Here is a 23,684-nt window from a genome sequence, read left to right as displayed (position 1 = left end):
GCATAGGGGAAAGACGGGAGCCTTGGTGGGGTCCCCGATAAGAAACAACCATAGGTTTGCCGCGGGGAGAATGGATGGGGGATTTGGAATATGGCAAAGAGCAGGAGTAACGCAACTGAAAGATCTGTTTGTGGATGGGAAGTTCGCAAGTCTGGGAGCGCTGACCGAGAAATATGGGTTGCCCCAAGGGAATGCATTCCGGTATATGCAACTGAGGGCTTTTGCGAGGCAGCAGGTGAGGGAATTCCCGCAGCTCCCGACGCATGAGGTGCAGGACAGAGTAATCTCAAAGACATGGGTGGGGGACGGTAAGGTGTCAGATATATATAGGGAAATGAGGGACGAGGGGGAGATTATGGTAGATGAGCTGAAAGGGAAATGGGAAGAAGAGCTGGGGGAGGAGATTGAGGAGGGGCTGTGGGCGGATGCCCTAAGTAGGGTAAACTCATCGTCCTCGTGTGCCAGGCTAAGCCTGATTCAATTTAAGGTGTTACACAGGGCGCATATGACTGGAGCACGGCTCAGTAAATTTTTTGGGGTAGAGGATAGGTGTGCGAGATGCTCGAGAAGCCCAGCGAATCACACCCACATGTTCTGGTCATGTCCGGCACTACAGGGGTTCTGGGTGGGGGTGACAAAGGTGCTTTCGAAAGTAGTGGGGGTCCAGGTCGAACCAAGCTGGGGGTTGGCTATATTTGGGGTTGCACAAGAGCCGGGAGTGCAGGAGGCGAGAGAGGCCGATGTTTTGACCTTTGCGTCCCTAGTAGCCCGGCGCAGGATACTGTTGATGTGGAAGGAAGCCAAGCCCCCGGGGGTGGAGACCTGGATAAAGGACATGGCAGGGTTTATAAAGCTGGAACGGATTAAGTTCGTCCTAAGGGGATCGGCTCAAGGGTTCACCAGGCGGTGGCAATCATTCGTCGAATACCTCACAGAAAGATAGAGGGAATGGAAAAGAAGAAGGCAGCAGCAGCAGCCCAGGGGGCAGGGGGGGGGGGGGAACCAGAAGGAGTCTCAGGGTTATTAATATATATGTATAATATGTATAGGTCGTTGCTATAAATAATTGTATATTGGATTGTTAAACCATATTTTTGGAGAGTGTTTATCTGAGACAAGGCAGTTGCCATTTAGTTTTAGTTTTCGTTTTTGTTATATATTATTTATTCTTTGTTTATAAAACAGGTCATTGTTATTTATACTGTTAAATTATTGTGTAAAGGATACACAATGTACTGTGATGGTCGACCAAAAATTTTCAATAAAATATTCTTTAAAAAAAAAGAAACATACCAGGGGCATATTTACAGTCCCCCAGAAGTGCCCTTCCTGTTGCTGTTCTGGGCATCCATCCTGGGCTGTCTTCCCTTCCCCCAAGCCCTTTTGACCCCTCTGCCCTACTTCCCCTGTGTTCTGGGCTGTATCTTCTTCCCCCCTCTTAGATCCCTCCCTCCACCCCTTTCCTGCCCCCACCTCGCCTTCTTGGTCTATTACAGCCCGTCCACCCAAAGGTGTAGGAGGTTAGGGGAGTTGAGGGTCCCAGGGTGGCAGCCCTATCTGATTCTCAGTCTCTCGTTCTCTAATTTCTTACCGGTATAATTATGTCTGATGGAATCGATCCGGTGGAGGCTGCCCTTGCTGTGCTTGTGGCCACTGAGCCGGGCAGATGCAGTAGAAGGGAGCAGCTGGGGGCAGCATGGTAGCATATTGGTTAGCACAGTTGCTTCACAGCTCCAGGGTCCCAGGTTCGATTCCCGGCTGCGTCACTGGCTGTGCGGAGTTTGCACGTTCTTCCCGTGTCTGGGTGGGTTTCCTCCGGGTGCTCCGGTTTCCTCCCACAGTCCAAAGATGTGCGGGTTAGGTGGATTGGCCATGCTAACTTGCCCATTGTGTCCAAAAAGGTTTAGTGGGGGTTACTGGGTTATGGAGATAGGGTAGATACGTGGGGTGCTCTTTGTAAAGGCCAGTTAAGACTCGATAGGCCGAATGGCCTCCTTCTGCACTCTAAATTCTGCGTTCTATGTTCTATGACAACACAGGCTGGAGTTGACACCCCATGTTCAGGGGGACGCAACACAATGTGAAGACCCGGCCACCCATCAGGCTGAGGAGGGAGCCAGAAAGGGAGGCCAACGACACCCCAAGGTGTCCCGGCATTGGTAGTCCTTCCATGAGCTGGCGGACAGCATATGCCGCAGAAGCCTCCGATTCACCAGGAGACGGTGCAGCACCTGTACCACGTCCTCACGGACATGCCACCCCGTGGAGGAGGAGGACCCCCACTCCCGTTGGCCGGGAAAGTCACCACAGCCCTCAACCTCTATGCCACCGGGTCATTCCAGGACTCAAGCGTGGACCTGTGTGGCATATCCTAATCTTCTGGGAGGTGACAGATGCTCTGTATGCCTGTGCATCAGACTATATCACCTTTGACCTGGAGCAGGCCCACCAAGATGCCTGGGTGACAGGATTTACTGCCATCACTGGAATGGCCCAGGACCAGGGGACCATCGATTGCATGCATGTCATTCTGTAAGTAACCGGGCATCAGGGAGTGTCCTATATTAACAGGAAGGGGTTTCACTCCCTGAATGTTCAGATCGTATGTGACTCACCATCTCAGGGTAGTGTGCCCACTACCTGGGAAGCCTGTATGACAACTACATCCTGGGGTACTTGGAGATCCCCGGTGTCTTCGAGGACCACCAGGATTATCATAGAAGTTACAGTGCAGAAGGAGGCCATTCGGCCCATCGAGTCTGCACCGGCTCTTGGAAAGAGCACCCTACCCAAGGTCAACATCTCCACTTATCCCCATAACCCAGTAACCCCACCCAACACTAAGGGCAATTTTGGACACTAAGGGCAATTTATCATGGCCAATCCACCTAACCTGCACATCTTTGGACTGTGGGAGGAAACCGGAGCACCCGGAGGAAACCCACGCACACACGGGGAGGATGTGCAGACTCCGCACAGACAGTGACCCAAGCCGGAATCGAACCTGGGACCCTGGAGCTGTGAAGCAATTGTGCTATCCACAATGCTACCGTGCTGCCCCTAAATGGCAGGATGATGGGTTGGCATGTGGGGGACAAGGTATACCCACTGAGAACATGGCTAATGATGCCTGTGCGGAGGCCTGAGACCGAGGTGAAGACCCGATACAGTGAGGCTCACATTGTCATTGAGCCGTGCAACAGGCTGCTGAAAATGAGGTTCCAATGCCTGGACTGCTTTGGCAGTGTCCTGCTGTGCACCCTCCAGTGCATCTCACATTTTGTGGTGGACTGCTGTGCCCTCCACAATCTGGCACAGCAGTGGGCGACATGCTGGAGGAGGAGGAGGAGACAGAGGGAAATTCGTCCTTGCCTAAGGAGGAAGAGGCGGATGAGGTGGGGCTGGCGGATGAGCCAGAAGAGGTGATGGAGGATGGAGTACAGGCTGCGCCGAGGGTCCAACATGTGAGGAGGGCTAGAGGGCCCTCTTCATTTCCAAATTCTCCTAGGACGAGGCTGTGTCCATCACTTCAACACCCCTCCCCCCAATCTCTCTTCCCTCACCTTCCCCTCTAATCTTGCTCCTGCATCTTCCCTCCCACTCTTCCTCCCCCTTGAATCTCCCTCCCTCCTTCCATCCCCCAATCTTCCTCACCCTCCTATTTGCCTCTCTCCTTCTACCCCCGTCAACACCGCCCCTCCCCGACCACCCTGTATCCCCCTCCAAGGGTAAGTGTAACATCACTTCAGGGTGATGGGCCTGTGTTGGCGCTGTCAGTGGGTCATCATAAAGGCAGGAGAGTGATGATCACTCACTCTGAGGAAAGCTCCTAAATTTCTGCTAATGTCTGACTCCTGCCTTTCCGCTGACAGCGCACTCACACTCATTCTCTGAATGGGGTTGCACAGGGGCTTTCGACATTGGCCACTGAGTGGGGAGAGCGGAGGAGAACAGGGAGTAGGGATGCCGGCAGACCCGCTGTGAAGCTTAACTTGACAGAGGCTTCACATGTATGAGATGTGACATGTTTTAATAGTGAACATTTTACAGATTTCCACTCCCCCTAGCTACAGATAGTGATCCCACCACTGCCCACTCAATGTTCTTCATTCGTCTCCCTCTTTCATGGTCTAGTTCCATTACTAGATGTGTCCCCAGTAATGCACATCAGAGGTGGAGGCAGGCTGCTGCTTTCCGCACCTTGTGGCCTTTGATGCCCTTGGCGGACGTCCTCTGGAGGGCCTGGAGCCTGAGTGCCGAAGCCGACTTACCGCTGCCACTGGCGTTGCCATGCCACCCTGTTCTGTCTGCTGACCTTGAGACATGCCGGTGTCAGGAGAGGAGGGGGTATTCGGAAGAACTGGAGACCGCCGTAGTCTCCTTGGTGGATGGCCTCGGAATGGGCTCCAGCACTTCTCTCTCCCTGATGGTGCCCCCTATGGCCCTGTGGGACTCATCTTGCAGGCTCCCCATCGTCTGCACCATGGTGTTGATGCCCTCAGCAATGGTCTTCGGTGCCTGAGCCATGTTCTGAAGTTCCTCAGCAATGTGTACCTGCCTCCAGGACATGTCCCTCAGCGACTGGAACATGATACCGACCCTCATCCATGGTTGTCACACTGTGCCATGCCTTGGATACCGCCATTCAAGATGCGGACATCCTGCTCCACCCTGGCAGTGTTGGCCTCGGTGCCAGGCATTATCGGCACCATCTCCTAAAGCCTTTGGGACTCCTCCACTCGGCCTTTCAATCGCTGGAATGTCACTGACACCCTCTCCTGAATCTCACAGCTGTGTCCTATCATCTGCATCAGCTCTGGGACAACCTTGCCAGAGACTTGGCATCTGGCTGGGGCTGAGCTGGGATCCAGGAGACCTTTGACTGTTGTCTCCGCTGGATGTTCCTGCCTCCACCTGATATGCATCAGCAGCTGTGTGGTGCTCACCAAATTGTGCCCCAGATGCCAGTTCACTAATGTCGCCCACCAAGATGTATGTCTCTGTGCTGATGGAAGATGCAGGTGTTGCTCTATTAATAATGTTGGTGAACCACAAGCCTTCCCTTATATCGATCAAATGACCACACAACCAGTTAGTTAGTTCAAAAGATGGTGTATTTACATACACAAGGGTTACGTCGACATGCAAACACAATACCTACTACGAGTTAAACTACACCTATCAGCTACAATAACCTATACTTAACTTCAGGGCGACCGGCACTGTGCAAATGGATAAGGCCTTTATCTGGATTTCACTTGGCTGGTTCGAAGAAAGTGGCTCTGTCTCAGTTGGGCTCTTCCGTCAGGTAGCTATCGTTGGTCTTGAACTTGGCTGGCTGTTCCTGCTGTAATTGGGCTGGCACAGGCTGGATCCAAAAGAGGCAGAGCACATGGCTGTGTCCTCTTTTATCCCTCTGAGATTTCGCGCTCTTTGGTGCGGTCCTTAACCTTGGACCCAATAGTTCGACAGGGCTCTGATCACTGTCTTCAATTTCGGCCAATAAAGGGACGGGTGGCTGGGTGGGTCCTTTGCGGTCATTGACCTTGGCAGTTGGGCTCTCTGAGTACAGGGAGTGGTGCCGATCAGTCTGTGGCTGTACCGGTTGCTTGACTGGAGTTCTATTGTCCTGGGAAAATGGGCCATTAAAATGCAAACGAGCGGGGGTTTCGACCAGGCCTGGTTACCTGTGTTTCAGATACACCTAGGCTCTGTATCTGTCTGAGTCCTGGGTTGGCCATAATTCCCATGGTCCTTTGCAGGTGGCCATCTTAGATGGCTACACAGGTGACTGCTGCGATGCCTTGCCAGTGGGCATTTTTAAACAAGGGGTTAACTTTACCAGCATGTAATGGGAACAAGGGAAATACTTTTATTTATGCAATGTAGTGCAGAATGATATGTTGGCACATTTTAGATCAGTGACAGAGCTTGGGTTTTGCCGTCACTTTTTGACTGAATCCACCCCACCACTAGGGTGTGTGCGGGTGATGCGATTGCAGGTTTTGAAAACCGGAGCCAGCTGGTAATAGAATGAAGCAGCAAAGCATCTCCACGCTGGAGGGAGGATCAGCATCAGACAACAAAACATAGGGTCCAGCAACAAATCACAAACGCAGGATCCAACGGCAGGTACCGGAGGGCAATTGTCCATCAGCAAAAAGGTTGCCTCAAGCCAAGGAATCCAAAAAGAGCATCTTCAGAACCAGTCGGCAGAAAATGAGCAGCGCCGAGAGCGAAACGGTAACCATCACAACCGAGGCAACCCTGAGATACTCAGACTGTGTCGCATCAGAGCTGTAAGTGAAGCAAAATCACAGCAATTCATTTGAAAGTGCATTCAAGCACGAGCAGGTAATTGTATTCAAGCTTAAGCACAAAGGCGCAATACTATCAGCAGGAAATGCAGATGGACAGCGATCAGGGATAAGGATATTTGTTTGAATTTTAAAAGCTGGGAAGCACTTCAATGACAAACTCCTTAATGAAAAAAGATTAAGCGTTCTTAGATTATTTCTAGTTATTTATGACAATTGGAGAAATGTCAAACAATTATGCATTTCTTTTCATTTTATTTCACAACAGGCACTTTTAAAACTGACAGAAAATCAAATCAAAATATGCTCTGAGGGAAAAAATGATCCATTTTGATTTAAAAGCTGACCAGGTCTTTGTTAAGATAGAAAGGTTAATTGGATGGTATTAAGTTAAACATTAAGCAATGTAACACCCGGGGTAAAAGAGGATTATGACCTAGAATTATATTTAGACATTCTTTGTAAAATACTACTCATGAACAACAAGCAATGTGTTCCTTTGTAAATAGGAAACTCTGCGGTTATGGAGTACAAATAGACACATGATTTTGCCCAAGGCCATCTTTTGGTTGTGTAACCATTGGTTAAAGAGACATCATCGTTCTGGAAAAAATGTTTGGCAAAGCTTTTCTCTGCTAAAATTATAATGTACGACTTCCGGTGACGGCGGGCGGGAGGCAGCCGCACATTGGAGGGCTCCCGTTCGGGAACGGCATTTTCGGGGAGTATTGCCCGGTCCTAGGGCCAGCAACGGCAGTAAAAATCGGGAGATAGCGCAAGGAGAAGAAGGATGTTGAAAAACACCAAAAAAACGGCCGGGAAAAAAGCGGCTGAAAGTCCGTTGGAGAGGGGAAAGGTCACCGCGGGGTCAACAAAGAAAATGGAGGCTGGAGCACCAGGGGAGGCCGCAGTGCTTACGGCTGAAGAACTAACTAAGGTGATGGCTGCGGAATTCCAAAAGCAGTTGGCGCAGATTGAGAAATGTATGGAGATGGTGAGGAAGGAGATGAGGGAGGTTTTGAATGTGCTGGTGGAGGAGGCGGTTTCCCCGGTGAAGACGGCGCTGGCGAGCGCAGTGGCGGAGGTGCGAGAGCAAGGGGAGGCGCTGAAGGAAGTGGAGGAGATGGTATTGCAGCACGGTGATCAACTTGCCTCGATGGGGAAGGAGATGCGGAAGGTGATGGACACGAACAAGAATCTGCGTGGAAAAATGGAAGACCTGGAAAACAGATCCAGGCGACAGAATTTGAGGGTCGTGGGGCTGCCCGAAGGAGTTGAAGGACCGAAGCCGACTGAGTATTTTGCCGCGATGCTGGCAAAACTACTGGGGGAGGGGGAGGACCCCTCCTGATATGAACTGGATCGGGCCTGTACCAAAGGCGAGTGAGCCGCCAAGGGCAGTGACTCTGTGCTTCCGTAGGTACAGTGTGAAGGAGAATGTCCTGAGCTGGGCCAAGCAGAAGCGGGTGGTGCAGTGGGCTGGAGCTGGTATATGTATATACCAGGACTTTACGGTGGAGCTGGCGAAGAGGCAGCTTCAACCGGGTGAAGAGGGCACTGTACATTGGCAAGGTGCAGTGCGGCATTGTATATCCAGCGAAGCTGAGGGTGACTTACAAGCTCAGGGACTTTTATTTTGGAACGGCGGAAGCAGCGGAGGAGTTTGCGAAAGCAGAAGGACTGTGGCAGAACTGACAAATTGAGGAATGGTCATGTGCCGATGTAACCTCATGACTGTATTTTCTTCTTTTTTTTTGTATCACTGCGCGCGGGGGTAGAGGCTAAAGGAGCCAATGTAGCATATATTTGGACAAGGGAAGGGACGGGACTTTCACTCGAAAGGAGGGCTCTTTGGGGTGTAGGTGGATATGCGGGGTTTGTGTGCTAAAAGGGGATCTTTGGGCTTTCCTAGGGCCGGGCAAGGGGGAAAGGGACCCGGGCGGGGGCCTCCACGCTGGCCAGTTTAAGCTGGCCAGTGAACGGGAGTGAGGAGGGGGGAGGGGCTGCAGCCATCGGAGCCTGACAGAACAGGGTCTGAGTGGTCTAGCCGGGGTGGAAAATTGGGGGGAGGGAACCGAGGTTGGGGGAGGGAACCGAGGTTGGGAGGAGGAGTTTTACAAGAGGCAGTGGACGGGAGGAGCTGGAGACTTGGGGGGGGGGGGGGTACAACTTTGGGGTATCATGTACGGTACTCTCTTAGAGGCTGGATGGCGTTGGATGGGGGGGGTGGAGAGCAGTGTAGATTAAGGGTGACTACGGGTAATCCCTGATTCCTTTTTGTCATTTGTTTATGTAAACATGCGGGTTGAGGTTTGGGGGTTGGTGGGCGGATGGGATCGTTGTTATTATGGGGATTGACATATCTTGTTGATTGTTGTTTATTGTTGATGGGTGTAAATGTGGGAGAAAACGTGAAAAAGGAGAAGAATTTAAAAGAAATTTTTTAAAAAATCATAATGTACAATATAATTTATATCATTGCGTTCTTGCACGTGATAAAAATCGCAGGCAGTCCACCTGGACTTTTCCCGTCTTTGGCAATCATGACAATTCTCGTTTTAGTATTTTTGGGTAGTTGAGATGAAAACCTTCGATTAACAGCTGCTAGTTAACAGTTGCTGAACAATGTGACCACAGTGACATTACCAATAGGAATCACAAACAAGGTTACTGACCCTCTGGGATTGGCCTGGAGTCTCCAGGAATTGAATATCAGTCTCCAGGACACTGCTGTACATAACCATGGAAAATTAAATCATCAGAACGTTAAAAAAGATTGATAGATTTTTTTACATTTTCTTTCAAATGTATCTTTATCGGGCACAGAAATATTGAAAATGGGGATAAAAGGCTGTTTGGCTGAGAGTCGAGCATCATCCAATTGGGAATGAGTCTTCTGACATTTCAATTGGCATAGGAAGGTAGTACGTCACAAGGATGGATTTGTTGACTGATGAATGGCTGGAGTATGGGGGCCAGTCAAGTGTTGAAACCACCAAGAATACATTTAATCATGTTTGGCAATACTAGACGTGTACAACCCAAAGCCAGCTTCGAGTTAAAACATGGGTGATCTAATTTATCAAGTGCAAGGCACCTTTTCTTTTGGCTAGAGACACTTTGGGCTGAATCTGCTAGTCTTTGAAAAATGTTTGGCAACCGCGACCATTTTATGAGTCTCGAACCTGTTCACAGCAGCCCGCCTCCCAGAGAAATTTTAAAGTAAGTGCCTATGAGAGCAGGGGCAGCACGGTGGTGCAGTAGATAGCATTGCTGCCTCACGGCGCCAAGGTCCCAGGTTCGATCCCGGCTCTGGGTCACTGTCTGTGTGGAGTTTGCACATTCTCCCCGTGTTTGCGTGGGTTTTGCCCCCACAACCCAAGGATGTGCAGGGTAGGTGAATTGGCCACGCTACATTGCCCCTTAATTGAAAAAAAATGAATTGGGTACGCTAAATGTGTAAAAAGAAAAAAAAATAAGAGCCGCCCCCAGGACTGCCATCTAATTAGGGCCAGTGGGAAGGTTGTGAGACTGCAAAGTCGACCAATGGCCTTCACTATGTTTGCCTTGCAGTGAGGGTGCTGCTGGTGTGCATGGGACGTGAGAAAGCTAGATAAAATGGGTGGAGTGAAATGGCGAAAGGCTACAGATGCCATTTCTTTGCCACCGATAATCCAGTAGACTGGAGGAAAATTCTCAGTTTTCTTGTGGCTTGGGAATTTGCATCTTAAGGCAGTAGATTTAATTTATTTGTCATGGCACTCTGACCTCCTGCTCTGCATGTGGCTCCCGTTACCAAATGAGCTTCAAACACAGTGGAGATTCAGTGCGACGCCAGTTAAATCTTATTGACAACAAATAATTGCTCCTAATTGGTTGCTTATGAGCCTTTAGAGGTTTCTCACCGTTGCCTCTGGGAAACGCACGAGGAGACATCGGTGGATTGGTACAACCTCTTTTTCCCAGATTTTCCTGGACCTCAAATGTGCCTCAAAGTCCCTGAGAGAATTCCTTCCCTTGTTTGCTTCAATGAAAATGTTTCCTTGGAGTAGTTCTTTAAATGGTATTTGGTTTACCAAAGCTGTTTCAGAATAAAACAGGCATGTTCACAGAAGGTAACACTCCTTCTTCAAAAGTATGCTCTTATTTTGTGAATATATACTGTCCCTTCATGCTTACAGGATAGTGAAAGGCAACGTTTCTTTTTGTATCAGTGTCCCAAATGTTATAGTGGCTGCCAGTCAGTTGATGATGTGCGCCTTGGTGGTCAACTCTGTGTTAAGCATTTTCTGGTGTAGGTCAGGAGTTCCACAATGGCATGGCTGTGTGGCTCCCATTGCTATCCCACATTGCCCCCACTCTATCACCAGCTCCCCTCTCCCCCAACCCCCACTTGCCATTTCTTATGACATATGTTGTATCAGAATGCATGTAGCATTCAAAATAAAATTAATGAATTAACAGCGCAAATAGATACAACAGGGTATGATTACAAAGAGACCAGGGCCGGGATTCTCCTGCAATTGGCGGGGCGGGCCGTACCGGCGCCAAAGAGTGGCGTGAACCACACCGGTGCCAGGCCGCCCGGAAGGTGCGGAATCCTCCTCACTTCCGGGGCCTAGGCCAGCGCTGGAAGGGTTGGCACCGCGCCAATTGGCGCCGAAGGGCCTCTGCCGGCCAGTACAAGTTGGCGCATGCGCAGGAGCGCCAGCGTGTTCTGGCGCATGTGCAGAATCGCTGGCGTGTTTCCTGCGCATGCGCAGGGGTTTTCTTCTCCGCGCCGGCCATCGCAGAGCCTTACAGAGGCCGGCGCGGAGGGTACGAGTACCCCCACGGTACAGGGCCACCCGCAGATCAGTGGGCCCCAATCGCAGCCCAGGTCACTGTGCCCCCCCCCCCCCGGGGCCAGATCCCCCTGCGCCCCCGAGGACTCCGCAGGCCACCCTCCGAGGCAGGTCCCGCCGGTATGGACCTTGTCTATTTCACGCCGGCGGGACTGTCCGAAAATGGGTGGCCGCTCGGCCCATCAGGGCCCGGAGAATTGCCGGAGGGGCAGCTGCCAACAGCCCCCGACCGGCATGGAGCAATCCCGCCCCCGCCTGAAAACTGGCGCCGGACAATTCGGAAGCCGGCGCCGGAGCGGCGGGGCTGGATTCACGCGGCCCCCCGGCAATTCTCCGACCCGGCGGGAGGTCGGAGAATCCTGCCCCAGGTCTTGGAAGGATAGACAGAAATGAAAATGGAGGTGGTGTAGCTTTGTTAGTAAAGGAAGGGATCAGTGCTGTTGTGAGAAATGATATTAGCACTGGAGACTAAGATGTAGAATCAGTCTGAGTAAAAATAAGAAATAGCCAGGGAAAGAAGTCCGTAGAGAGTAATCTATAAGTCCCCTAATAGTAGTTCCACTGTAGGACACAGTATAAACCAAGAAATATTGGGGGCTTGTGAGAAGGGTACAACAATCATCATGGGTGATTTTGATATGCATATAGACTGGATTAATCAAATTGACAAGGATAGCCTCGAGGGAGCGTTCATAGAGTGTATTAGAGATGGTTCCTTGGAAGAATATATTGTTGAACTAACCAGGGAGCAGGCTGTTTTGGATTTAATATTGTGCAATCAGATGGAAATAATTAATGATCTTACAGTAAAAGATTCTCGAGGGAAGAGTGATCATTGCATGCTTGAATGTCATAATTATAGTCACCAGGTTTGTAAAGTTAAACACAATTACTTTTTATTTTTAACAAGAACTACAATGAAACCTGCAGCAAATACAATTGGTTAACTGTTATCTAATTCCTAATCTCCCAATTTAACCTCCCCCACCTTCTACACACACACACACACACAAGACAGAGAAACACAGAGGGGAGGAGAGTGATGTACTGTTTGGTGTGCCGCCTTCCACTCAAAGGCAGTTGACTTTTTCACCAGTTTGCATAGAGCCGTGGTGTGTTTGGAATGAACTTGCCCAGAAAATTGACCATACCCAAGACGCGCAGCACCGCCTTTTTGTTCTCATGACCTTCATCGCCTCGATGGCCTTGATTTTGTCCGGGCGCACACCATGCTGTGAGATCTGGTCGCCTAGGAACTTGAGCGTCGATGTGCCAAAACAACATTTGGACCTGTTTTAACTTTAGGCCATTGGCATGTACACGGCGGAATACCTTCTGGAGACGGGACACATGTTCTTCAGGGGTCGTGGACCATATGATGATGTCGTCCACATACACACAAACCCCTTCAATGCCTTCCATCATCTGCTCCATCATGCGATGGAATATCTTCGATGCCGAGATGATGCCAAAAGGCGTGTTGAAGGTGCAGAGTCTTCTGCTGGAATCTCCCAGCTGGATTTGCCAAAATCCCTGTGATGCATCCAATTTGGTGAAGCAGCGCGTGTATGCCATCTCACTTGTGAGTTCCTCCCGCTTCAGGATGGGGTAGTGTTCCCGCGTGATATTCTTATTGAGATCCTTGGGATCAATGCAGATGTGCAGGTCCCCTGAAGGCTTCTTTACACACACCATCGAGCTGACCCAGTCAGTCGGTTCGGTGACCTTGGATATGATGCCTTTTTGCTGAAGATCCTTGAGCTGTGCCTTCAAGCGCTCTCTCAGTGGAGCGGGGACTCGTCGTGGTGCGTGGACCACTGGCTTGGCATCAGGCCGTAGCAGAATCTTGTATCGATACGGCAACGTGCCCATCCTGTTGAACACATCTGGATACTGGGCAAGGATGTCGTCGATGCCGGCCTGAAGATCCACATGGGAGGATGCCGTGGTGTAAACCCTTTGAATGAGGTTCAGCTGCTTGCAGGCGTGCGCACCTAGCAGGGATGCCCTGTCCTGCTTAACAATTTCAAAGCGTAACCGTGCTTGTGAGTGTCATTTGGATATGTGCAGATGGCAGGATCGCAGTGCCGTGATGGTATTCCCGCTGTAATCCAGGAGCTTGCAGGCAGCTAGAAGGATCGTGGGGGGCTTCTTAATGCGTCTGAAGTCTGCCTGTGAGAGGAGGTTGGCAGAGGCACCTGTGTCCAGCTTGAACTGGATGGGGCAGTGGTTGACCTTCATCACTGCTCGCCATTCGTCCTCGGAATCCACAGCTAGGACGATTGGACTTGCGATGTGTCTGGTGTGGCATATTCACACGTTGTAATAATGCCCACACGGTAGGTGTTGTCCAGGCATTCAGCATCTGGATCCATTGCACTGCCAGGATCAGAATCCTGTCGGCGTTGTTGCACACTCCGGATGCGCCGTCATCGGAATTGGGAGCGCTGGCTCCTGACTGGTGGTGCAGATCTGCACAGGGCTGCACAGTGGCCTGGCTTCTGCAGTTTAAACAGCGTCTGCCTCTTGCAGGGCAGTGTTTCTTTAAATGGGCGGTGCCACAGTTCGAACACATCATGACGTCAGCGCCCTGATGCTCCGTGCATTGTTGCACATGCGCAGTGCGGTTCTCAGATGTCTGCACCCGCGCAGTGCGGGATTTCTGCCGCTTCGTTATCCTGTCCGCATCACGCATGCGTCGGGCCCCGGGAAGAGCGCGCAAAATAGCCACTTTCGGCAATGTTGAGACGCTGCATCCGGGAGATGGCCTGCACACTCTCCGCCTCGTGGGAGGCTAGTTTATCATTTTCTGCCGTTTTGTACTGGGAATAGCGATTTTTTGCGTGCTCATGCACTGTGCATGTTTCAATCGCGACTGGCAGGGTCATGTGCTTGATCTTCAGTAACTGCTGTCTCAGAGGATCAGAGTGAACTCCAAAAACGATTTGGTCTCTGATCATGGAGTCAGTGATATCACCGAAGTTGCAGGATTGCGCTAGCAGTCTAAGATTAGTTAAATATGAGTTGAAGGATTCATCTTTATCTTGCAATCGGTGCTTGAATATGTAGCGCTCGAAGATTTTGTTGGTAAACACCTCACAGTGGCTGTCAAACTTGTCCAGGATGGTCTGAAACTTTGTCTTGTCCTGTTCTTCAGCGAAGTGAAAGGAGTTGAATATTTCCAAGGCGTGGTCACCCGCTGTGGTGAGGAGAAGAGCTATCTTCCGTGCATCAGACGCACCATTGAGGTCTGATGCTTCGACGTGAAGCTGAAATTTCTTCTTGATTGTCTGCCAGTTGGCACTGAGATTGCCGGAGGTCCTGAGCTGGTGAGGAGCCTGAATCTTCTCCATGGTGCCGGGATACAGTCGCTGGTCGTCACGGATCTTGCTGAGTTGAACTAACTAGATTGAACAGACTCCTGGTATCATATTGTGTTATGTAATTTGGAATAACACAAGCTGCCACTTGATGCAGTTTTGAGTAAAAGATGCTCCAGACTTTGAAGTGAGTTCAACATGTTTATTGAACTATTAGCACAGTTCTCAATGAGTTCGACTCTCTGCTAATCTAAATGTAGTAACTCAGTCTAACTGAACCAGCCTTGCTCTAAGCCACGTGCTGGGGTGTGATGCTGAGGATGCACCCTGTCTCACGCTGTCAATGTTGGTCTGTGAAAAGAGGCCTCATCCCCTTTATAGTGAGATACCACCCCTGAGGGTCCTGACTGCTCATTGGTCGTGTCCTATTCTATGTGTTCATTAGCTGCATGTTTGCAAATCATGACACCCGGTAGAAGGTTGCGAAGGTACCATTGATTTCCTCTGGAGCCGTGACTACCTTACTGTTTCCATCCCTGATCTGTGCTATCTCTCTTGTGGCTGCCTGCTTCTTCAGCTGGTGTGTCAGTAAGTGGCTGGCTTTGTTCTTGTGATCATTAAAGGTCCCTCGTGCCTTGAGGAGCTGGTTCACCGCTTTCCCAGTGAAGAGCAGGTCAAATTCCATCTGTAATTCTTTCCTCTCCGTCAGCAGCTCCACCGTTGAGCCGTGGAGTACCGCCGATCCACATTCAATATGGAGTCGATCAGCCGCTGATTGGCCTGTGTGCCCTATATACTATTATTTCCCCCCTGATCACTGCCTTCAGTGCCTCCCATAATGCGGACGGGAGACCTCTCCATTCTGGTTGCAGGTTACATAGCTGTCGATGGCTTGTGCACCGTTTTCACATAAGGTTTTGTCGGCGAGGAGGGTTGTGTCCAGCCCCCATGGGGGGTGCTGGTCTCGGCCAGTCTCCAACCTCACCTCCATGTAATTTGGTGAGTGGTCCGAGATTACCATTGCGGAGTGTTCCGTCCCACTACCCCTGGAAGCACTAACTTTCCCATTATGAAGAAGTTCATACGGGAGTAGGCTTGTGGACATGGGAGAAGAAGAAAAGCTTCTTCTCCCCAAGGTGGTTGAACCTACACTGATCCACACCCCCGCCTGTTCCATGAAGGTGGTTAGTTCCCTCGCCATTCCTGATTTGGCCTCCGATCTGGGGCTGGACGATCTGCCTTCGGGTCCTGGACTCAGTTGAAGTCTACCCCACGATCAGTTGTTGGGAGTCGAGGTCAGGGATTTCTCCCATGGTCCTTTTAATGAACTCGGCGGCACCCGATTTAGGGGCGTATATGTTGACTAATACAACCGGGGCCCCTTCTAGGACCCCGCTAACCATGTCCCCTCAACATGGAGCAGTCGCTAACTTCAACCTCCCTTCAAATTTATGACAGCGTGTAACCAAATCTACACCAGGCACAGAAGATGTGGTCACCTATTTCACAAGTAGAGGATGAGAGATGACCCAAAGTGTGATTATGGCCATGAGTCTCAGATCAGCAGCACAGTAGCACAGTGGTTAGCACAGTTGCTTCACAGCTCCAGGGTCCCAGGTTCGATACCCACGTGGTCACTGTCTGTGTGGAGTCTGCACGTTCTTCACGTGTCTGCGTGGGTTTCCTCCGGGTGCTCCGGTTTCCTCCACATGCCAAAGATCTGCAGGTTAGGTGGATTGGCCATGATAAAATTGCCCTTAGTGTCCAAAAAGGTTAGGTGGGGTTACTGGGTTATGGGGAAAGGGTGTGAGGGGTGGGCTTAAGCGGGGTGCTCTTTCCAAGGGCTGGTGCAGCCTCGATGGGCCGAATGGCCTCCTTCTGCACTGTAAATTCTATGATCGTGGAACACATTACATCACCAACCCTAAGTGCTGTTTTAGGAGGCTGTTCATTTCTCCACTCCACATAGCAGTAAGACATTGAATGGATTGTTAAAATAGACAACCCAGTACAAATATTTCCCATCACACAAAAGTTATCGCTGAGTTTTAAATTGATTAGCGTATTGTTTAAAAGAGTAGAGACAGAAATCTATCTAAACTATTAATGGACACATTAAGAATAAAACCTATTGATCTAAAAAACAGAGAATCTATGATCCCAGGGTCACCTCTGCTTATTGGGCAGATTCTTACCAAAAAATGGCAAGTGTCAGTTCCGGTGAGAAAAATGGTGCATCAGGGGGGATTTCTTAAGCAATTTTGAACCTCTCAAGCAAAATGTTATTCCTCCACGTGAATCAAAGTGACTTCTGGCAGCCTCCCGCTGATTCACTCACCCTGGGGAAACTTAATCACTGGGGAACTCCATATAAACACCTCCACAGTGCTCCCCAGCTCTTCTTCCAGATCCATTGCAAGTGAGATGGCAGCCAGGAAACCATCTCCAAGATTCTTGGAGGGAGCCCTGACCGAACTTCCGGATGGAGTCCAGCAGAGGCGGGATGTTCTGTACCCACACTCCAGGAAGCAGCCCACCAACAAAATGACCATCCCCGCCTGGGAGGGTATTGCAATCTTTACTAAGTGGCACCTCCCTGCTGAAGAGGATGGAGCAGAACTGCCATAAAAAATGAATGACCTTCTTTGTACGGCCAGGGTAAGTCTGAACTACCGCCTCCAGTCTCTGAATGCACCCCTTCCCCCACCCCTCGCACCTCAAAGGTGATCTCTCACCCAGTCACCTTGCGTGTTGACCACCTTTCACGAGGCCCCTCCATCCCCACAACAACTTTGGTGCCCCCCAGTCCCAACTCTGGTCCTCACATCCCTGCTCCCACTCCAGTCCCCTGCATGCCATTCCTGAACCATCTGAACTGGCAGGACTTCCGCTTAAACTCTCCCCATCTGTATCCCCGCAGGACAAAATCGAGCACAGCGGGTGTGACAGGGCCCAGCCACTCAGCATCATGTGGGAGATCTGCACCCTCACCCCCCCCCATGAAAGAGCCCATGAACTGCTTGGGGAGGAGCAGGCCCTCACCTGTGCTGATGGCGAAGTGGGGATAATGATCAAAAGTGAGAACCCGAAGGACAAATAATTATTCCTCAAACCTCACGTGAGTAAACATTTTGCATCATTTATCCCGGTGAAATACTAATGCCATCTCCCTTCCCTTGCAGGGCATTAAGAAGAGCAGCCCGAACCATCCTCATGCCCTCGGGAAATCACAGACCCAAGCAGCTCAGAGGGCGAATTCTCAGATATAGAAGAGCGTCACATCTGTCACCCGCATCCTCCACCAGTGCAGATACTCATATCTGGGTGGGATTAACTAGTAAGCAGACTCCTAGGTTACTCCCTGGTGAGCACCTCAGAGCTGAAGATCCACAGCAGATGGAAGTAGGGACCTCCCAGGGATGCTAGCGCCCTGGACACTGCTGAGCTCCTGGCTGATGATGTGCCCCTAGGTCCGGTCGTCCCAGAGCTGATGGGACTGCAAAGGCAGTGTCATGAGAATCAGAAAGGGATGACAGCAGCCATTCTCGGTCTGCAAGAGCGATTCGAGCAGTCTCGATAGGCCTAATTCTGCTCCTACGTTTTTTGTCTGATGAACCGAAGAGATGGTGCTGCCAGTGCAGGCACTGGTGGGAATCCACGAGTGTCAGCGCAAGAGGAAGGTGGGGCTTCTGGATCTCACTTCAGCTGCTCCTCTATCCCATGGAGGAGCACAGGGGCCCCCCGGGGCACCCAAAGGAAAGAGGATCAGCGGGATCGTAGCCCGGTGGCCTCTGCACTGGTATCATCAGCCACCTTCTTATTGGGTACCCATTGTCCCCAAGGAGCCATCCCTCCAGACACTACTCTCCCACAAAGATGTCTGGGATCTGCGAGCGCCCCAAGATGTAACTGTCATGGATGCACCCCAGGAAGCGGGCACACACCTATATGATTTGCATTGTGTGGTTATTGACGATCTGAACGTTGAGGGAATAGAATCCTTTGTGGTTCATGAATGGCGGCGCATGATGCCATGGAAACCGCAGGGTCACGAGGGTGTAGTCTATCACACCCTGAACCTGGGGCATACCAGCTAAGTGGGTGAAGCACATGGCACTGGTGTCTTGGCTTTCCTGGTCGCGGACCAAGCTGATTTACAGCTGAGCCCTCACATAAAGGGCATCTGTAACCTCCCAAATGCATTTGTGTGCGGCTGACTGGGAGATGTCACAAAGATCACCGGTGCTGTTCTGAAACGAGCCACTTGCATAGAAGTTCAGAGCAGCGGTGGATGTCCTCTCATTTCATGTGGTTTAAGCTCTTCCAGGATATGGCAATAGTGATCTACTGTCCCCCAGGAAAGGCAGAATCTTTTCCAGCATCGGAAGATAGGTAGACCAAGGTCAGAAGACCCTTTGCCGGTACATTTTCAAACGGGACTCTTCCCTTTACTGGCCTCCAGATCCTCTGAAAGCAAGGGGTGCCTAAAGGTGAATGACAAGGAAAGGTCTGCTAGCATCCCCTCCCCCTGATACTGAGTGACTGAACCCCAGCCCCGTCCCCGAGTTGAACATATCTGTGTCTCCCACGTCCTCTCTGGTGCACCCTGACCAGTGAAGAGCCTGGAGAATCATGGCTGGCTGAGTATTCACCTCCGCTATCCCCCTCGGAGGTAAGGTCTCCAGGTTCATGCTTTTGTAGGACTGTTGTAAATGACACAGGCGTGGCGGCACGGTGGTGCAGTGATTAGTACTGCTGCCTCGTGGCGCCGAGGTCCCAGGTTCGATCCCGACCCCGGGTCACTGGCCATGTGGAGTTTGCACATTCTCCCCGTGTCTGCATGCGTCTCACCACGCTAAATTGCCCTTAATTGGGAAAAATATAATTGGGTACTCTAAATTTAAGAAAATGTAAATGACGCAGGCGTGACATCATGCTGGCACCCGGTGAATGTTCCGTAAGGGGTGAAGGTCTGGAGAGAGTGCTCGTTAACGACTTGCAAATGTATTAGAATGAGGTTCTCAGGCTCCTGCCCCGTGTTTCGCACTACTCCATCGGAGAGGGGGTGAATATTGCAAAATCCAATCACGCCGGGAAGAATCACGTTCTTCCATTCTCTCCGGACTTTGAGCCCGCGCAGATTTTCTCATGGGCAGAGAGTGCGGCCTCAAAATTGCCCCCACTATATTAATCACACTACTGACCGTAGCCAGGGAGTAAATCTGGATTGTTTAAATGGTCAGAGGCAAAGATACAGAAGAAACAATAAACAACAAACAAAAAAATGTGAAGTACCAAATTCATTCAATTCATATGACTCAAATCATTCAAAAAAACTAAACTCAGGAATTTTATGCAATAGAGAAGATAGAGAATGGTAAGTGTTGTTTGTTACAATTAAACAACCTGCATTTAATGATAATCTAGTTTCTTAAACTGCATGAGTGCAGAAGAGTGCTCAACCTAGTTCCCAAAATAACTTGAATATGCATAGATGGCAATTCTACATTGTAGATAGATTTAAGTACATCTGTTTGCTATTTTGAGTGTCATAGTAAATTATTTGATCTTAATGAATAGAGGAAAACATAAAGCAGAAAAATTAAAATAACAATTAATTACGTGGCAGTGGAGCAATGCTCATTTCAAAGATCAACATTTTGATTTTTGTTAATAGAAAAAAATGAAGTGATGGGATTTCCTGAAACAGAAAATGATAGTTAGCATTGAAAAGAATATGACCAATTATTTCTTATTGTTCTTCCAGATTCTCTTCAGCTATGACTATCAAGATGGGAACCAGCGGTGGAAACATTGAATACCACTCAGAAGATTGTGCTGAACCCAGAAGTGAGATGCAAATAATAAATCCAAACATAGACAGGGGCTGGGCCTGGATGGTGGTTCTGGCATCTTTCATCATGCACGTACTCGTCATGGGATCTCAGATGGCTCTGGGGATACTTTATGTTGAATGGCTTGAGGAGTTTAATCAAAGTCGTGGATTGACAGCGTGGATAGGATCCTTGACGATGGGTATATCACTTATTGTTGGTAGGTATGTCATTTATGACTGTAATGTTATGTTGAAAAGAAAGGGATCTTCTTTATTGTTTTGCATTAGCGTTACTCCTGAAAATATCTCTGTGCGGCTTGATACCATAATGTGTCACCTAACAATGATCCATTTTGAAGAGTTACAGAGGAAAATTTGCTTTCTATTGCTAAATTGGACAGCCCGCAGAAATGGGCACGGGATCTCAATGGCTGATTGCCAGCACCTGTGATGCGGGCAGTTCGCCAACCTCGTGCTGTCTGTTCATCGCTACTGTTCTAGTGTGCAATCAGCACCAAATGTGCTGTTGTGTGGCTGCATGCCTCAACATGGGGTCCAAATGCATGAGAGGCTAGCATGAATTAAAGCAAGCCTGCACTAGTTAAGGCCAGCGTAAAGGGGAGGTTCATTGTTGTGAGAGGAGGTGGTGAAAGCCATTGTACAAATCACTTTGACATGGAAAAACACTAAATAGTTACATTAGAGAGAACGGACTCTACAGTTCTCAGCTGCTGCATTCGAGGTTCTGGTGCAGGAGGGGCAGTGAAGGAGGGAAGCATTTTATCATTATGGGAACAGGAGGCCTTCCAGACAAATTCTCAGTAGGCAGTGGAATCAGGCATAGAATCCCTGCAGTGCTGAAGGAGGCCATTCGGTCGTTCGAGTCAGCACCAACCCTCTGAAAGAGCAACCTACCTCGGTCAGGCTCCCACCCTATCCCCATAGCCCAACCAAACCTTTTGGACACTAAGGGGCAATTTAACATGGGCAATCCACCTAACCTGCACATCTTTGGACTGTGGGAGGAAACCCACGCACACACAGGGAGAAAGTGCAAACTCCACACAGATAATCACCCGAGGCCGGAATTGAACCTGGGTCCCTGAGGCTGTGAGGCAGCAGTGTTAACCAATGTGCCACTGTGCTGCCATGGAGGTCAATCTAGGAATCAAAACTTGGTTGCAGTGTCACCACTGCCATGATATTCAGGTAAACATCATAGCATATACGTACTGATGGACAGATCAACGGACCAATCAACACACACACAACACCACAGCCAATCACAGGCAAGAGCATACACAGTACAAAACAGGGAACACGACACTTCCTGAGCAAACCAGCAGGAGACAGCTCAGGGCACAGAGCTCATAGCAAGCCACTTAGACATCCACTACAAGATAGTATTAGGAATAGGACCACAGATTCTAGGGTTATGATCGAACCTCAGTAACCAGTTTACCACTGTAAATAAATGTTAGCAATAAAACTGAGTTGTTCGTCTGTGTAGCAGAGTACCCAACACATCATAGTACCAGGAGTAACTGTGGGACCTACCTACGGATCCTCCGGAATCTGCCATCCTGCGCCATGGACACCGTCAGCACACCGCAGCCGCTACAAGTCGCTGGAAACCGCGGCGTTAATTGGAAGCTGCTCAAACAGCGCTTCCAGCTCTTCCTGGAAGCCAACGAAAAGGAGAGCGCTTCGGACACCAGAAAGATCGCCATCCTCCTCTCCACGGCAGGTCAACACGCCATCCATGTCTACAACTCCCTGGTGTTCGCGGAAGGTGAGGACAAGACCAAGTACAAGACGGTCCTTCTCAAACTCGACCAACACTTCAACGTCGAGGTCAATGAGAGTTTCGAGAGGTATCTCTTCCAGCAGCGCCTGCAGGGTAAGGATGAGCCCTTTCCATCCTTCCTTACGCATCTCCGTATCCTCGCGCAGTCCTGCGGTTACAACACCACCTCCGATTCCATGATTCGGGACCAGATCGTTTTTGGGGTCACCTCGGGCACCCTATGCCAGCAGCTCTTAAAAATAAAAGGCCTCACCCTAGCCTCCGCAATTGAAGCCTGTGTCCTGCATGAAAATGTGACTAGCTGCTACTCCCAATTTCAGGCGGCCGAATCGGCACGGCAGGGGTCCTACGCGGCCAGATCAGCGAGGCAGGCGTCCTACGAGGCCGAACGGGTCCAGGCGGTCGAATTCCTCCCGGCCCGCGGCCCAGACGAGGGAGGCCATTTCGCACGCTTTTCGAGGCCTCCCGCGTTTGTGCGCGCCAAAAACGACATCGACGCAAGACCGAACTGCGCGTGCGCGGTGGCGCAACGAACACCATGACGTCACGACGTGCGGCAACTGCGGAGCCCCACATTTAAAGCAGTAATGTCCCGCAGGAAACCGACAATGCCTCTGCTGTGGCAAGATGGGCCACTACGCTGTCTGCTGTCGAGCAGCTCAACCTGCCAATGTTCCCCAATTCCGACAACCTCGCAGGGACGTGCGGACCATTCAGCTTCCTTACTACGAGACGATATCCAGACCAGTGACACAGACGACCGGGACGCCTTCCGTGTTGCGGTCATTGATGGGAACCGGATGTCTCCAGCCAGGACCCACCAGCCGTTGCAAGTGAACACTGTCAATCCGGGTGATGAATGGTGTGCCACCCTAACGGTCAACCGATCACCAATAACATTCCGTCTGGACACTGGCGCCTCCGCCAACCTCATAGCATGGTCAGCCTTCTACGCCATGAAGGTCAGACCACCAATTCGGCCATCCCGTTGCAAGATGGTCGACTACAATGGGAATGTTATCCCGGCTATGGGATCCTGCCAGCTGCAAGTGACACACAACACACACACGGCCACACTCTCATTCGAGATAGTCAGGTCATCAAAGGACTCCCTGCTAGGCGCACAGGCATGCAAGGTTCTCCACCTCGTGCAACGAGTCCACGCTCTGTCTCCAGAAGGCACATCTGACTTCCCGGATGCAGAATTCAGGGCATAGCTCCAATCACTCCTCGCCCACAACCAGGAGGCATTCGAGGGCATGGGAACACTGCCCTACACCTACAGAATTCGGCTCATACCGGACGCCACCCCGGTCATTCACACACCTCGCAGGGTCCCAGCGCCACTCAAAGACCGCCTCAAGCAGCAGCTGCAGGATCTCCAGGACCAAGGGGTGCTATCCCGGGTCACGGAGCCCACGCCATGGGTCAGCTCCATGGTGTGTGTTAAGAAGCCCTCCGGCGAGCTCCAGATCTGCATTGATCCTAAAGAGCTCAACAACAACATAATGAGGGAACATAACCCCATACCCAAACGGGAAGAGATCACGAGCGAAATGG

General features: G+C 50.5%; 1 protein-coding gene across 1 annotated transcript in view; it reads left to right on the top strand.

The window, feature by feature from the left end:
- The first annotated feature begins 6,059 nt into the window (after positions 1–6,059).
- Positions 6,060–23,684, top strand: part of LOC140389641 (monocarboxylate transporter 14-like) — a 61,456-nt gene continuing 43,831 nt past the window's right edge. The window contains exons 1-2 of the mRNA XM_072473950.1: positions 6,060–6,299; positions 20,249–20,535. Coding sequence (XP_072330051.1) covers positions 6,220–6,299; positions 20,249–20,535 — 367 coding nt within the window. The 5' untranslated portion in view covers positions 6,060–6,219. The remainder of the gene's footprint in view (positions 6,300–20,248; positions 20,536–23,684) is intronic.

The sequence above is a fragment of the Scyliorhinus torazame genome, chromosome 14 (genome assembly GCF_047496885.1).
Source record: "Scyliorhinus torazame isolate Kashiwa2021f chromosome 14, sScyTor2.1, whole genome shotgun sequence".
NCBI classification, from domain to species: domain Eukaryota; kingdom Metazoa; phylum Chordata; class Chondrichthyes; order Carcharhiniformes; family Scyliorhinidae; genus Scyliorhinus; species Scyliorhinus torazame.
Note: the sequence above shows the minus strand (reverse complement) of the source record. Positions and strands in the feature narration are given on the sequence as shown.